This window comes from Mytilus galloprovincialis, chromosome 1, assembly GCF_965363235.1.
Source record: "Mytilus galloprovincialis chromosome 1, xbMytGall1.hap1.1, whole genome shotgun sequence".
Lineage (NCBI taxonomy): Eukaryota > Metazoa > Mollusca > Bivalvia > Mytilida > Mytilidae > Mytilus > Mytilus galloprovincialis.
Window position 1 is genome coordinate 112,170,949 of NC_134838.1, and position 17,125 is coordinate 112,188,073.

The 17,125-nt window shown below is 31.4% G+C and overlaps 1 protein-coding gene across 1 annotated transcript; it reads right to left on the bottom strand.

Annotated features, from left to right (window-relative positions):
* Positions 1–1,822: 1,822 nt before the first annotated feature.
* Positions 1,823–16,890, bottom strand: LOC143051883 (eukaryotic translation initiation factor 2 subunit 1-like). Its single transcript, XM_076224879.1, has 8 exons — positions 16,822–16,890; positions 11,103–11,349; positions 8,095–8,174; positions 5,400–5,548; positions 4,820–4,926; positions 3,560–3,657; positions 3,013–3,156; positions 1,823–2,220 (listed from the first exon to the last, which is right to left on the bottom strand). The coding sequence occupies exons 2-8, from the start codon at positions 11,338–11,340 to the stop codon at positions 2,053–2,055; spliced, it is 984 nt and encodes a 327-aa protein (XP_076080994.1). The 5' UTR covers positions 11,341–11,349; positions 16,822–16,890; the 3' UTR covers positions 1,823–2,052.
* Between the last annotated feature and the right edge of the window lie 235 nt (positions 16,891–17,125).

Here is a 17,125-nt window from a genome sequence, read left to right on the forward strand (position 1 = left end):
ATCAAAGTACATGTTTAGATAAAGCATATCAAATAAGCCAAGAATTTAATTTTTGTTAAAATCAAACTTAGTTTAATTTTGGACCCTTTGGACCTTAATGTAGACCAATTTGAAAACTGGACCAAAAATTAAGAATCTACATACACAGTTAGATTTAGCATATCAAAGAACCTATTTATTCAATTTTTGATGAAATCAAACAAAGTTTAATTTTGGACCCCCATTTGGACCAACTTGAAAATTAGGCCAATAATCAAAAATCTAAGTACATTTTTAAATTCAGCATATCAAAGAACCCCAAGGATTCAATTTTTGTTAAAATCAAACTAAGTTTAATTTTGGACCCTTTGGACCTTAATGTAGACCAATTTGAAAACGGGACCAAAAATTAAGAATCTACATACATAGTTAGATTCGGCATATCAAAGAACCCCAATTATTCAATTTTTGATGAAATCACACAAAGTTCAATTTTGGACCCTTTGGGCCCCTTATTCCTAAACTGTTGGGACCAAAATTCCCAAAATCAAACCCAACCTTCCTTTTATGGTCATAAACCTTGTTTTTAAATTTCATAGATTTCTATTTACTTATACTAAAGTTATGGTGCAAAAACCAAAAATAATGCTTATTTGGGCTCCTTTTTGGCCCCTAATTCATAAACTGTTGTGACCTCAACTCCAAAAATCAATCCCAACCTTCCTTTTGTGGTCATAAACCTTGTGTTTAAATTTCATTGATTTCTATTAACTTATACTAAAGTTATTGTGCGAAAACCAAGAATAATGCTTATTTGGGCCCTTTTTTGGCCCTTAATTCCTAAACTGTTGGAACCAAAACTCCCAAAGACAATCCCAACCGTCCTTTTGTGGTCATAAACCTTGTGTCAAAATTTCATAGATTTCTATTCACTTAAACTAAAGTTATAGTGCGAAAACCAAGAAAATGCTTATTTGGGCCCTTTTTGGCAACTAATTCCTAAACTGTTGGGACCAAAACTTCCAAAATCAATCCCAACCTTACTTTTAAGTTATAGTGCGAAAACCAAAAGTATTCGGATGACCATGACGACAACGCTGACGCCGACGTGATACCAATAAACGACTAAAAAATTCTCAATTTTTGTGGTTGTATAAAAACTCAACTTTATTGAATGAATAATGAAAATAGGGTCAATGTTAGATGACACTGTCTAGCTGGAAATAAACACCAAATATAAGAGACCCATTGCTTTCATATCTGATACATGAACTTGACTACAAAAACCTTGTTCACTGACCCACGAAATGAGGTTGAGGTCAGATGAAAACTTGCTGATAGTCATGAAGACTTACACATACTAAAAAAAATTATCCCATAACTCATAAGAGAAAAATTAACATTACAAAAAATCTTAACTTTTGTTCGAGTAGTCACTGAACCATGATATAGAGGTCAAGGACAATGAACATATGACAGACTGAAACTTCATAACATAAGTTATCTATATACATCAAAACATGAAGCATTCAGGTCTTCCTTCTTAAAATATAAAGCTTTAAAGTAGTTAGTTAAGGCTGCTGCCAGATCACTATCCCTATGCCAAGCTTTCTACAATGTCACAAACTTGACAAAAAAGTACAAAACTAGAACATTTCTATCAAATGTCGTGGCTTTTTTTACGACCAAATAGTTTCCAATTTTTATAAACAGTTTTAAATATAATTGCAACAAAAGAGATTATACTGATAAATGTTTTACTATATAAACTTTATAGTACATGCATTACAAAGTATTGCAAGATCTTTTGTGGCATCAAGTTATTAAAATATATTTCACAAAATCAAATTACATACATTTAATGAAATAAATATATTATAAATGTACAAGAAAAGTACAATTTCACCTTTTGTAACACTACTCTCATTGTAACTAGTCTCAGTCCATTTCAAAGACTGAACCCAGCTTTTCACTGTCAAATAAGGTCTTTCAACAGAAGGTGTCTCCACTGTATCAATATATCATTAACATTTACAGATCAATGTACAAATAATCTGAGAAATTTTTTTTAAGTTATTCCACATCTGCAGCTTTATCTTTATCCTCCTCCTCCTCCTCACCATCTGTGCCATTCTGTTCTCCCTCGGAATCTTCATCTCCGCTGATCTCACGATTCTCCTCTTCCAATCGTTGCATTTGTTTTGCTAACTCAACTTCATCAGTATCTGATACAAAACGAGGCTGTAAATAAAAAGGAAAACATTAATATATATCATTAAAGAATAAAAAACAAAGCTGAACTGTTTGGCAGCCTAAAATTATTTAAGAATATTTTAATACCTTCTCCTCGGAAATTTTGTGTTTTAATTGAGAGACACATACAAAAAACTGTTTTTAATTTAGTTTAGAAATTCAGCTTCCACTTCCATACATTATGTTGTGTAATCTAAGGGTCCTCATAAATAATGTCTAAAGCAATCAAAATGTTGAAAACAAAAATTGTCTGCACCAATCAGATTGCTGAAATCGATAATGTTCCCATAGTGCATCAACATTTCTTAAATTGTGTATTGTAGATCTTGATTTTGTCAAGGTGTTTTGATTATCAGATGAAACATTTATACAGACATCTCTCATGGATATTAACACACCAGGTAAATAAGAATTTGTGATAAAAGAGAAATAAATCACATAGGATCTTAACTTTACAACTGTAAAAATTTTCTTTTGAAAACATAGTTACCTAATTTTAATGCATAAACCTTATGTGTGTGGGTAAATATTACACATATCCTCTATTTAGAGCATATGAAAATAAAACTGTGAATTCAGTTTAAATTTAAACCAGCTTCCAGCATCCAGCTATAAACTTTTGCCCCCTTCTTCAAAGACTTGTGTACAGAAAATTTGCTTTATCAGTTTTATATATTGTAATGTATTGCAAGTTGTTCAACAAAAAACTACAACCAACCAGGTAATATTTGTCAAGTGGTCTATGATAAATGTATGGACAAAACTATATTTGTATCATACCTGTTGCTGAATGTTGAAGATTCCTCCTGCTTCTTCTATGTCTTCTTTAATTGTAGCTATAGCTTTATTTAACAAGGCCATGCCCTCAGTTCTCTCTAAAGTAGATGTTGTCATTACATACAATGGTGGGGCTATCAGATTTATCTGAAACAGAAAACACCTTTACTTCACAAGTCTGTAAAGTTTGCCCTTTCTCATTATCTAATTTAATCATAACATACAATGAAGTAGCTGTCAAATTCATCTGAAACAGACAAACAGAGAAAAAACCCTTTTTTCTTCTAGCATAGATGTAAACAATCATTTTCTATGTTCACTAAACCCTAAAATTGGGATTAAACACTCTAATTTGATATCAAAATTAGACAGATCATATCATAGAGAACATGTGTACTAAGTTTCAAGTTCATTGGACTTCAACTTCATCAAAAACTACAGTGACCAAAAACTTTAACGTGAAGTGGGACTTACAGACGGATACAAAGACCGAAATTTAATGCCCCTAGGTAGGGCAAAAAACACAATGATTTAATATATTGCTACCTACCTTAATTGGCATACTTTCTGTAGATAATGCTAGACCTTTCTTCAGAGCTCTCTTTACTGCATCAACACCTTCATAATTAGTACATGCTACTTCAATATCTAAAAATTAAAGTTTATTTACTCATTAAGAATGCTGTTACTTCCATTGATATCAAACTTAAATATAATTTCTTCTATTTCAAGAGAACAATTTAAGTTTTCTTAATCTCAATAGCATTGTTTCATATTTTTTAAGTTGGGGCCTTTTATAGTGGTCTATACTTTATGAAGTTTTCCCTTTGTTGAAGGCTGTACTGTTGCCTTTAAATGCTTACATCCACTTGATTTGAAATTGAATAGTTGTCTTATTTGCAATCATACCACATCTCCTTATTTTTAGTAAATACTGTAAATTCTGAAATTATTGCATTTTTATTATTTTTTATTTTATTATTGCGAAAAATGTGACAGAGTTGTAAACGTAATAATTTAAAAATGCATTTTGAAATATTTTATATGAATTAAACCAAATTTTTCTCAAAATCGTAAAAATCAAAAATCGCATTTAAGTCCAAAATGACAAAATTGCAATAATAAATGCACGCAATAATTTCTGAATTTACAGTAGTAAAACATTAAATATTGACCAAGACAAATGGAGTATATGCTCATACATGAAAAGTTTACCTTATTACTAAATATAGTTCATCCTAAATAAAGCTCTCAGACATTAAGTAACCTACAATCAATTAAATATTTTGGTTTGAATATATTGATGTTACCCAACTGAGAAGCACACAGTAATTTGTTTTACCTGCTCTGATTTTAACAGCCTGTGGAGTTAACTGAGAATCACAGTCATTTGTTTTACCTGCTCTGATTTTAACAGCCTGTGGAGTTAACTGAGAATCACAGTCATTTGTTTTACCTGCTCTGATTTTAACAGCCTGTGGAGTTAACTGAGAAGCACACAGTCATTTGTTTTTACCTGCTCTGATTTTAACAGCCTGTGGAGTTAACTGAGAATCACAGTCATTTGTTTTACCTGCTCTGATTTTAACAGCCTGTGGAGTTAACTGAGAAGTACACAGTCATTTGTTTAACCTGCTCTGATTTTAACAGCCTGTTGAGTTAACTGAGAATCACACAGTCATTTGTTTTTACCTGCTCTGATTTTAACAGCCTGTGGAGTTAACTGAGAAGCACACAGTCATTTGTTTTACCTGCTCTGATTTTAACAGCCTGTGGAGTTAACTGAGAAGCACACAGTCACTTGTTTTACCTGCTCTGATTTTAACAGCCTGTGGAGTTAATCTTCTCTTGATGTTGTCTATTAAAACTTCTTTTGTTTCATCATCAATATCACATTCATCTAATATTTCTGGATTTCTGTTCAAAGAAAAGGTAGAAATCAACAAAACTTTGAAATTTGAGCTCTTGCTCATTAATTATACCCTGGCTGTAAATTTTTGAATACTAAACATGAAAGAGCATGTTCATGTAAATGCTGTTATCAAGTTTATTTGTGATCTGATTTGTGGATCCAGATAATTTTTTTACAAAAATTGAATTTTCATGGTCATTATATGTCAAAATTCAGGAATGAATGTGAGAATGCATCATACGGTCAAACATGTTCACATCAAGCTTGATCCCAAATTTCAGGAGGCTCTGATTTGTAATTCTTATTCAGCGGACAGAGAGACGAATAGGGCTAAAATAGTATACCCCTTTTAATTGTAAGCATTGTACAAATGAAATGTAGACATAAGTAAAATATACCCAAAATATATATGAACACAATTATAGGACAAATAATAATGCAAACAAGACAATACTGTCTCTGTTTTGATCTAACTTACGTGACAGCATGTTTAAATGCTTCATATGCTGCACCAGGTTTTTTGTATTTTTCATCAAAATACCAAGCTGTCTTTTTATATAAATCCTCAAGCTGTTCACTGGTGGAATATTTCATTAATTCTCCTACATGTCTTAAAATACTGTTTACCTGGAAAAATTTAAAAAAAAAATAATTATAGACTATATACAGTGATTTTTCTAGCGCTCGTCACTTTCGTATTTTACGAAAGGGTTTTCTCAATGACGAAAGTATTTCAAATCAATTTCGTCACTTTTATTTTGAAAGTGAAAAAAAAATTTCGCAATAAAAACTATAAATCTACCTGTCTTCATGTTTTTGACAAGTTTATGACCTCCAGGTAATTAACATTTTCAACAGGTGTTACAAGTTGTGATTACAACTAATCCGCTTATCGCCATCGGATGGGTCACTAATCTGTTAATTATTAATAAACCCCATAATTGAATGACCATCATAATTATTTCCCCAGGAAGATCAGTCAGTCGGCATTTCAACAACCAGGAGTATAGTTTCGTCATTTAATAAAAAAAATCTAACAACTCGGACAGTTCGCATTTGAATTTCAATATTTCTCAAACGATCACAATCTGAAGTTCGTTTGTTGTAGATTCGTCATTCGAAGGCATTTTCGTCATATTTGATTTAAATTTTCATCAAAAACTTTCGACAATTTCCATTTAAAATAAAGAACTTTAAAGTGATTATTCAAAACTTTCACGAGTTAAACAGGTGCTTTCTGTATTGTGTTCTACGCATTCGTGAAAGTATTCCTTTGACTACTTATAGACATTAAAAACGTAAAATACGAAATCATTTAGAATCAATTAAACGAGAGACAAATATATATCTCTTACTAAAGGAATTTGAATCGAAAAATGATAATTTTCTGATGAATCCGGACTCGTTTTGAATTTATTATCCACGTGTCACTTCCCGTTTACGTTTCATTTTAAAACCGAAAGTAGTAAATGTGATCTACTGTTGATTTGTTTACAACCTCCTTTCAGTCATTATAATAGTTCCAAAAACGATTTTACACATTTCCAACTTGATAGAAATGATTTCCAAATATCGATTTAGACCTTTTATAAGGATAATGATTATGGAGTGAAATAATCATTGCAAGTTAATTTCTGCTGTGATTTGTTGTTTAAAAAAAATTGAATCCAACTTTTGTTGATCAGGAATGACCCCTGGAACAAACTGAAGAGAAATTGTGAACTAAATTTCTGGATTCCATGTTAGAATCTTTCATAATAATGGCCAATACAGTCAAATCATACAATAACATGCTGGTGCCTCAATCCCTTAAAATTTGACAAAGTCAAAAGATGAAGCTAGTAATATACATCATTGGTCCCTTGCTTTTACACAAAATAAGGTTGATTTTAATAGCGCGCAAAAGTGACTAAAGCCCTCAAAATCCTAGCTTAAACCCTGCTATATACATGTATTATAAAATTGAGAATGGAAATGGGAAATGTGTCAAAGAGACAACAACTCGACCATAGAGACGACAACAGCAGAAGGTCACCAACAGGTCTTCAATGCAGCGAGAAATTCCAACACCCGGAGGCGTCCTTCAGCTGGACCCTAAACAAATATATATACTAGTTCAGTGATAATGAACGCCATACTAAACTCTAAATTGTACACAAGAAACTAAAATTAAAAATAATAAAAGACTAACAAAGGCCAGAGGCTCCTGACTTGGGATAGGCGCAAAAATGCAGCAGGGTTAAACATGTTTATGAGATCTCAACCCTCCCCCTATACCTCTAGCCAATGCAGAAAAGTAAACACATAACAATACGCACATTAAAATTCAGTTCAAGAGAAGTACGAGTCTGATGTCAGAAGATGTAACCAAAGAAAATAAACAAAATGACAATAATACATAAATAACATCAGACTACTAGCAGTTAACTGACATGCCAGCTCCAGACTTCAATTAAAATGATTGAAAGATTATGTCTTCATCATATGAATATCAAGCACAATCCTTCCTGTGAAGGGTTTAGTATCATACCATCATAACATATAGGAGAAGAACATAACCCATGTCATGCCAACAACTGGTTTTTAAATAAATGTGTTTAGTTCCGATGCATTATACCTTTCAAAGGGAGGGGGGATCAATTGTAGACTTATTTTTCCACAAAACAAATATTCTCATCATATGGCAACTAAATAGATAATTGTTAAGAAATAATGCATACAGTTATTACAGTACATGATGACATTATATATCACATGTATAAATGATGAGGTGTGTTAAAGGCTTACTTAACCTTACTTTTTCACTAAAATTAGCTTTTTTAATTTGAAGATTTTCACATTAATGCTAATTATACAAAACTAAAATCTTGTTTTCAATGTATCTTGTAAAGAAATTATAATGATATGTACTTCTTTCAATATTAAATAAAATTTTGACAGGTGACCAGATTTTAGGACGATTGAAAGGATATTATATAGAAAATTACAAACTTAAAAGAACTAGGTTATGGATACATGTATAAAATGACCAATGACCAAACATATAGAGTTACACAGAAAACATAGTACCGGCAAAAGATGTGCTGAGGTTTAATGTGCTAATAACCCCCACCTTTCCACTATCTAAACCACATATGTTGTAAAATGATACACCAAACATTTATTTCACTTACTGCTTTAGCTTTTGCAAATTTCTCTTCACATTTACATACTTCCTCAGGTGAAACTCTTCTCTTCGATAAATCAATATATCCTGAAAAATCAAAATGTTGTATATTTATACATGTGTTTAGCATAAATAAGAGAAAGTTTGGTTAAAACTTTAACTTTCACAGTTTTTCAGGTTTTTATTTTTAAAATAATACAAAAGTATTGGAATTAAGTTACTGTTATCTCATTAAAGGGGCCTTTACAACAAATTGAAATATGATTGATTAAGTGATGGATGGATATTTAACATCTAACCAGATGCTCCGCAGGGCGCAGCTTTATACGACCGCAGAGGTTGAACCCTGAACGGTTGGGGCAAGTATGGACAAAACATTCAAGCTGGATTCAGCTCTAAATTTGGATTGTGATTAAATAATTGACACAGCATAGGTTTCTGACACAGAATGAATGTGGTCTAATGAACTTAAAATTTTGTTTTGCCTTTGAGCAATTCACTATGCTGTTGAATATTAATCCTCTAAAAAAAAATGTTTGAAGAAATTTTCTTTTTATTTATGATATTTGAAATGAGAAAAATTGACCCCCCCCCCCCCAACTTTTTTTTTTATATCCCCTTTTCCCATATTCCAAAACTGATCTTAATTCAATTTTCTAATGGAGTTTGCAACAATAACTACTCATTTAAATACATCATAAAATATTAAAATGTAAAAAAGTGCTTGTTATCACTGAATGGTAAAGATTGTTTTAATTTATCAGTTGGTAGTAAAAGTGAATATACATTGTATATTGTGTAAAACAATGATTTAAGTTGATTCAACTACTATTCTGGACAAAGAAAGATAACTCCAATTGAAAATTTCTTGCTATTGCACAATATTGTGCAATTAGATATTTCTTGCTATTGCGCAATACTGTGCAATTGAAAATACTTGCTATTGCACAATACTGTGCAATTGAAAATTTCTTGCTATTGCGCAATACTGTGCTATTGAAAATTTCTTGCTATTGCAACTGAAGATTTCTTGCTATTGCTGAATACTGTGCAATTGAAAATTTCTTGCTATTGCACAATACTTAATATAATAATTTTGGATCCTGATTTGGACCAACTTGAAAACTGGGCCAATAATCAAAAATCTGTAGACCTATTTGAAAACGGGACCAAAAATTAAGAATTTACATACACAGTTAGATTTGGCATATCAAAGATTAGAACCCCAATTATTCAATTTTTGATGAAATCAAACAAAGTTTAATTTTGGACCCCGATTTGGACCAACTTGAAAACTGGGCCAATAATCAAAAATCTAAATACATTTTTAGATTCAGCATATCAAAGAACCCCATGGATTCAATATTTGTTAAAATCAAACTAAGTTTAATTTTGGACCCTTTGGACCTTAATGTAGACCAATTTGAAAACGGGACCAAAAATTAAGAATCTACATACACAGCTAGATTCGGCATATCAAAGAACCCCAATTATTCAATTTTTGATGAAATCAAACAAAGTTTATTTTTAGACCCTTTGGGCCCTTATTCCTAAACTGTTGGAACCAAAACTCCCAAAATCAATCCCAACCTTCCTTTTATGGTCATAAACCTTGTGTTTAAATTTCATAAATTTCTATTTACTTATACTAAAGTTATGGTGGGAAAAACAAGAAAAATGCTTATTTGGGCCCCTTTTTGGCCCCTAATTCCTAAACTGTTGGGATCTCAACTCCCAAAATCAATCCCAACCTTCCTTTTGTGTTGATAAACCTTGTGTTTAAATTTCAATGATTTCTATTCACTTATACTAAAGTTATTGTGCAAAAACCAAGAATAATGCTTATTGGGCCCTTTTTTTGGCCCCTAATTCCTAAACAGTTGGAACCAAAACACCCAAAATCAATCCCAACCTTCCTTTTGTGGTCATAAACTTTGTGTCAAAATATCATTGATTTTCTATTTACTTAAACTAAAGTTATAGTGCGAAAACCTAGAAAATGCTTATTTGGGCCCTTTTTGGCCCCTAATCCTAAACTGTTGGGACCAAAACTTCCAAAATCAATCCCAACCTTCCTTTTATGGTCATAAACCTTGTGTTTAAATTTCATACATTTCTATTTACTTAAACTAAAGTTATAGTGCGAAAACCAAAAGTATTCAGACGACGACGCCAACGCCAAAACGTGATACCAATATACGACCAAAAAATTTTCAATTTTTGCAGTCGTATAAAAACAAATACTAAACACATATTTAGGATGTAACTTAGCATGTTTATGTGGAATACTAGACCCAAAACACTGACTTGACTGATTTCAAAATTACATGCTAACTGTAAAAGTTCAATTGAATCAGAAACAGATTTTTATATTGGTTGCAATTTGTATCAACTCATTCCATTATATGTTTACAATTAATGAATTTGCAATCCAATAGAATTATTAGGTTTTATGAACTAAACAGGATTTTTCTCAAAATCACATTTTAGTCTAAAATGACAAAATCCCAATAACAAATGCATGCAGTAATTAATCAACTCTTTTTTAACACCTTGACACCAATCTTATAGCCTTTAATTTTGCTTTGACAGAAACTGAGATCATGCCTGAAAGCAGCTTTTTTAACACAGATGAGGCAGTTCAGCAAATGGAAGCACATTACACAAGATGTTGAACATTCCATGATAAAAAAAGACTCTAAGAGTAATGTGTTCTTTGTATCATTTGTTCGAGTCACAACTTGTAGTTTAGTAACATAGTGGTATGAAAAATAACTAGTGAAATATGATTGGAAAATATTTTTTTAAAGGATTTCTGATTTTTTTTTTTAATAAATTCAGTAAATTTCAGATTTCTAGGTCAATATCACCATGGGGACATTTAATTGCTTACCTTCTAGGTCATATGGACTCTGATGGATACATGTAGTTGTCTCATCTGCAATTATACCACATCACCTTAGCTTATTTTTTAAAATGAACACTCTTATTTGATACATGTATTGTCTTACAAACCTTTGTCTTTGTCTACTCTAATTACAACTACACATTCACTCCTCCCCACTCTAATTAATTTGTTGATAGAACGGATACGTCGACGAGACAATTCACTCAACAATATCATGCCTTCAATATTGTTATATTCCAGGAGATGAACATATGCTCCCATCTCTGCTATAGATCTGACATTGACCATAACAACATCCTCTACCTCTGGGTACTTATTACCATAAAATCTACACGTAAGAACCATTTTTTATATCTGTAATGAAAGAAAATAGTTACATTGTATATATTTTTTACCATGATTTAAATTTTTTATGTTCATTATAGATCATGGTATGTTTTACCTCAATCTTAAATTCAAAAAAGCTTTAAAAATTGATGAAATATGATTTTAAATATTCCAATCATACAATCTAGAATGCAGGAGAATTGTGTGCCCGTCTTTTTCTGTCTGTTCATATAATGTGACGGTACCCAAGTTGCACCTATTCAGAATCAAAGAGCTGATAGCTCTGAGGTGGAAGAAGGTGAATAAAAGGTAACCTGAATTACCACAAAAGCAGCCCCACTTACCAAGGCTGCTTTGATCCATTATCGTTAGGATGTATTTTTTTTTCTTCAAACAAGAAAAGGTCATAAGTACATGGATTTCCCATCCGTACAATCATTTTCTATGTTCAGTGGACTGTGAAAATTTGGTAAAATCTTTAAATTGGCAGTAAAGTTTAGTTAAGAAGATCATATCACAAGGAACACATGTGCACTAAGTTTCAAGTTGATTGGATTTCAACTTCATCAAAAACTACCTAGACCATAAACTTTATAACCAGAAGCAGGACGAACGGACAGACCAGAAAACATAATGCCCATAAATGGAGCATAAAAATAGTAAGGCTTGTTACATACCCGCCAACTTTTGAAAGTTCCCATAGGGGTTTTTAGTGCACAACAACAATTTTAAGGTTACAATTTTAAGCGAAGTATTTTGCACGATCTGGATTGTCTAGAAAAAGTGTAATATTTGTATGATGAACTTATATGCCTTTTTCTTAAGTCTGTTTGCATGATTCTAGTTATTAAATCGGTAGAAGAGATGAAGCTAGCAGATCAGTGTTTATTTTCTTGCGTAAGAATATTAGATGCTTGTTGAAATTTCCAATTTTGAATTATGCACACAAAGATGGACCTTTAACAGGTTGGGAACAACACTCCAAATGAGGGGTAACCTTATTGGAAGAACATTACAACCCACTGTAAAAAATTAGCACATTTTTATTCATATTATTTGATGAAACTTTCCCCCAAGAACTATGCATCTATTAAGTACTAAATGGTCAAAATATGTCAAAAGAATTTTCTGTTGTTTCTAAACTTATATCTTCTTTATTAACTTGACCCCTCATGTAGAAAAGTTGTTCCAAATATAAGAATTTTCCCACTTTTGAGTTTAATAAAAATCTTAAAAATGTTCTTTCTTTTTTTTTCAACAGTAAAATGACCCCTTGTTTTAGGAACAGTCCCTTATTTAAGGGACGCCACTCATAATTGGGGGGGGGGGGGGGGGGGTCCCAACCTGAATACAAAAATAAAATATGTTACAACCAGTTTTATGTCAATAAATCAGTGAAAAAAAATACTATTTACTATCTTCATCATGTTTATGGTAGTACAGTAGACTCCGGACAATCGGATACCCAAAATTTCAGCTAAAAATATCTGATTACCCGATATATTCAATTAGACGATGAATGTATATTCAATGAATATTCTACAATAATAATTATATCTATTGCTTAATATGTGAAAGGGCTGGAGGATTGATGGAGTTATTTTTATCAGTTACATCACCACAATGTTTGCGAGAAAAATTATCAGCTGATTATGTAACTAATGATTAAATTTGTTTCCACTTGCAGTTTTTAAATCCTATATTTATTAAATACAATCAAATGTCCTGAAATATTTATGCAAATTATTATCTTCCATCCATAGTTTGTCTTAACTTGTTTGGTTAACAACAAGGATCCGGAAATTTGTTCACCTAATTTCGGTCATTTTCATATAACTTAAAAGTTGGTGCCCCTTTTCAAAAACAGATTGTCAAAATCTCATTACTGCATGAGTATGCTCCTACTCGTAGCATCAACGAACTTGTTTAACTGTTCAAGTAAAAGTGTTGCATCGTTTACTTCATGATTTATCCTACCATTTTCCAAAAATCGATCAAGAGCAATTAAGGGAAGGCAACAGTTTAAGAATAAAATGATTTTAATGACTCAAAATCGTAATTTTCTCAGTCATCGCTTACGTTTCTTTCGATTCTGAAGTCGAAATTCAAACCGGATGTAATACGACAATACTAAAACGAACAATTCCGGACTTATTCCCGGGATTAGTTTTGTTTATCAAATTCACAGGAAAACATCGTTTTTTAATATTTTACCTTTAATAGTGTAAGAATATTAATGAAAATAGTTGCACTTGCTTTATTTAGCAAGAAATCATTTTAAATTTACGATTTAGTGTCAAATTTGCGGAAGAGAATTTTAGGCATGCGTATCATAGTAAACAAAACACGTGTGTCAGTAGTGAATAAAATCTTTTTTCTACGTAAATTAAATCAAGTTTTAATTTAATTTTAAATCATAATTGACAATTGTCTTAGCTGAAAAGTAATTAAATAATGAAGACAGTTGGTATTGAATTTTAATTTCTTTATAATATTAGTTCGGAGCTTGTGATTAATAGCCAAGTGTGAATTAAAAACACAGGTATAAAAGAGATTAGCGATCATTAGCCAATAGCTCCCCGAGGCATTAATATAGCTATTAGGAGGGCCCTCAGGATTATAACACTTTACTGGAGTGGCAGTTTAATTACATAAAATCGATAACAAAACAAAAATATGTTTAAAATGGCGATTTGAAACTCAATCTGAACGAAATGACCGAAATTATTTCTGTTGAAAAATAAAATTTGACCTAAATCCCAAGAAATGATTTAGGACTTTTGAGTTTCCAAATCAGTCATGTCTGGCATATATGATCGTTTCCGGACCCTTGGTTAACAAATTATTTACATTTTCACACAGGTAAACTAATTTGGCTATAAATAGATCACAGCATGTCGTGAGTAGAATCTCTTATCTAAAATCGTAATTGTTATAATTTTATTTCTTTAAATAATCAAATTAAAAATTTATGAAAATAATCATGATTGATAAAATAGTATTGCATAAAGTTTACGCTTTCAGAGACTATTTATGTCATGGTTCTACAGGCTTCTTCACATATTTGTAAACAAACCAATATGGCCGCCACACGTGATTACCTTTGCACATGTGAAAAAAATATTTCTGACAAAAGTCAGATTTCTCTTGTCAAAAGGGATTTATATTTATATTGCAATAAATTATTTAGAAGGAGGTACATTCAGTTTCAATTATATTTCTTATTCTATGAGCATTTAGAGTTTAATCAAATTCTCCCAACAGTAACGTACGGCTCTTGTCAACTGAGTCTTGAATAATTTTATAAATACTTAATAGATTCAAACCATTTGAAGTAGAAAGGCATCTAGTTCACATGACAAGGAAAACAATGAATAAAGACACCAATTTAATAAGAAATAGATCCTTTTTATTTATTAAAAACAAAATCTTCTTGTCTGCAAGATTGCAAATTCGTAACTTCAAGGGCGAACTTGTAAACAGGGCGAGTTGTCCAGATACCAAATTCACGCATGCGTACTACAAATATCTACAGTAAAAACATCCAGTTACAAGTAAACAAATAACGTTCATGGATTTCATGTGGATGAGATGAAATTTATTAATTTACATAAATAAAAAGGTCATATTTACGATAGTGATTGTTTTTCAATCCTAATTTACAAATTAAATGATTCAGATGCTTAATCATGTGTAAAAATCGGTGTCAGGAATCTTAAGTTGTTATGAAATTGTAATACACAGAAACGAATGCGGCATACGGAGGCTCAATGAGTTTAAAGTCGGTCCCATAGGTCTTCAGAAGACTTGATGTCTTCTTCCACCAAAAATAGCAGCGGAAATCTTACAAGTCTTACAAGATTTCTTAAAGACCAAACAATTTGTATTTTTATGATTTGATACTATGCACGTCTTTCAACATAGGTAAAACTATTTAGATATACACAAAACGTTCACAGTATTTATCAACAGATGAAGTGTATACTGAAAAAAGCAAAATGTACGGAAATGTCGCCATGCGACGTCATCAAAACGTCATCTATTTAGAATTAGCAAATACAAAGTGTTACAAGTATCCATTTCTCAAAAAATGAAGAGTAAGCATGTACTAATATCCAATTGTTCAAAATATTTGAAAAAATTAAACAAAAGCTCTGTTATTCGACTTTTGACGATGCGAATTTAAGCATGGATGCAATTTGGGTACTCATCATTAAAGAATCATGGATGGTTTCGAGGTCAGTTCAGACCAATTTTTCTATGATTCCATATGGATTCAAAATTAAATTGGTGAAACAATATGGTATATAATGATACATCTACAAAATAAACACAGAATGAAAACTGTCAAAATAGGTGCAATTTGGGTACCCTTAGATCTAAGGTCACCCGGTCTTTTTTAACTTTTTTCTAAAATCAATAAAACAATCTAGTTAATAAATCTTTTATTTCATTTACTTTCCCAAATCAACCAAGCATGCCAAAAAAGCAGGGTTTCCCCATGGTCTATTATTTTTTTCGCCACCTCTTTCACCAAAACAATATATTTTTTGCCACTTCATTTTTTTTCGCTAAGTAACATAAACATATTTTTCGTTTAAAATTTTCCTTTTTTTCTACTCCCCCCCTAAATAAGATGAGTTTGCCCCATTGTGGTCTATAAATATTCTTTCAAACTTATCTTAGAGTCTACATTGCAATGAATAAACACTAAAGAATTTGGCGAAAGAAATATATATAACGATTTATTTTCGTCCATCTTGTTAATTTACTTTTTTTCGGGTTTCTCAGAATTTACCTGATCACACAATACTCAGAACTCACCCTGAACTCATTAAGATTTTGACAGAAATCAATATTCAGCTGATTGCATTTTATAGCTATCGACAACAAAGGACTAATTAATAAAGGTGTTGATTGTTTTGTTTGTCAAAATGATATGGTTAAATGATGTTTGTCACATGTCACATTAAGGATTTATTAACCACTTTGAGACGCACACGTTTGAAGCAAATTTTTGATGTCTCCTCTCCTTCTTTGTATGATAGTTAAAAAAAAGTTAAACTATACTTGAGTGATGGGTCGAAGTACCCTTTTCGAAGCTATGTCATAGATGTAGATGTAGATGTAGAACAATACCTTGATTGACCTCCCTCTTTGTCTCTTTTACATGTAGTTTTTATCTTGGTTTAATTTCTCATTTAAATTTATAGCCCACATTCCCTTCAATCACTTTTTACATGTCTAATGATCTGAATGTCTATTTTTTATTTGAATAAATGTGTGTAACTGGGCTGGTGTGATTGGTTTATTCTACACATCGTACTAATTTATACTCTCAAATAATTCAAATATTTACTCCTTGACCAGATTGCACTAAATTGACAGACGAAACGTTATATTATAATGCTTTGAAAGAATAGCATTTCATCATTAGTGTATGACAACAGAGGGTTACTATTTTAAATGGCTTCAAATAAGCATTTAAATGTGAATTACATTGATACTATGGTCTTGGGGAAATTTTGACACATGTGTTCCGTCTGATGCAAGATGTGTTTATAAGAATGTTGTGAAAAACGAATTTTAGATAGTTTATGATTTTGTATGATTTGTGGGTTCTTGTTTCGTTTGAATAAAATTAAAGCATGAGTAAATTCTATTAGTTTAGCACATGATACACTATATAAAAGTTGTATGGACATTTTATAGTCATATAGCTTTTCAAAAAACAAAATTCTTTTTACTAGATAAATTTAAGAAATATCATGGTGAAGTGTGCATTATAGGTCAGTTTCATCAC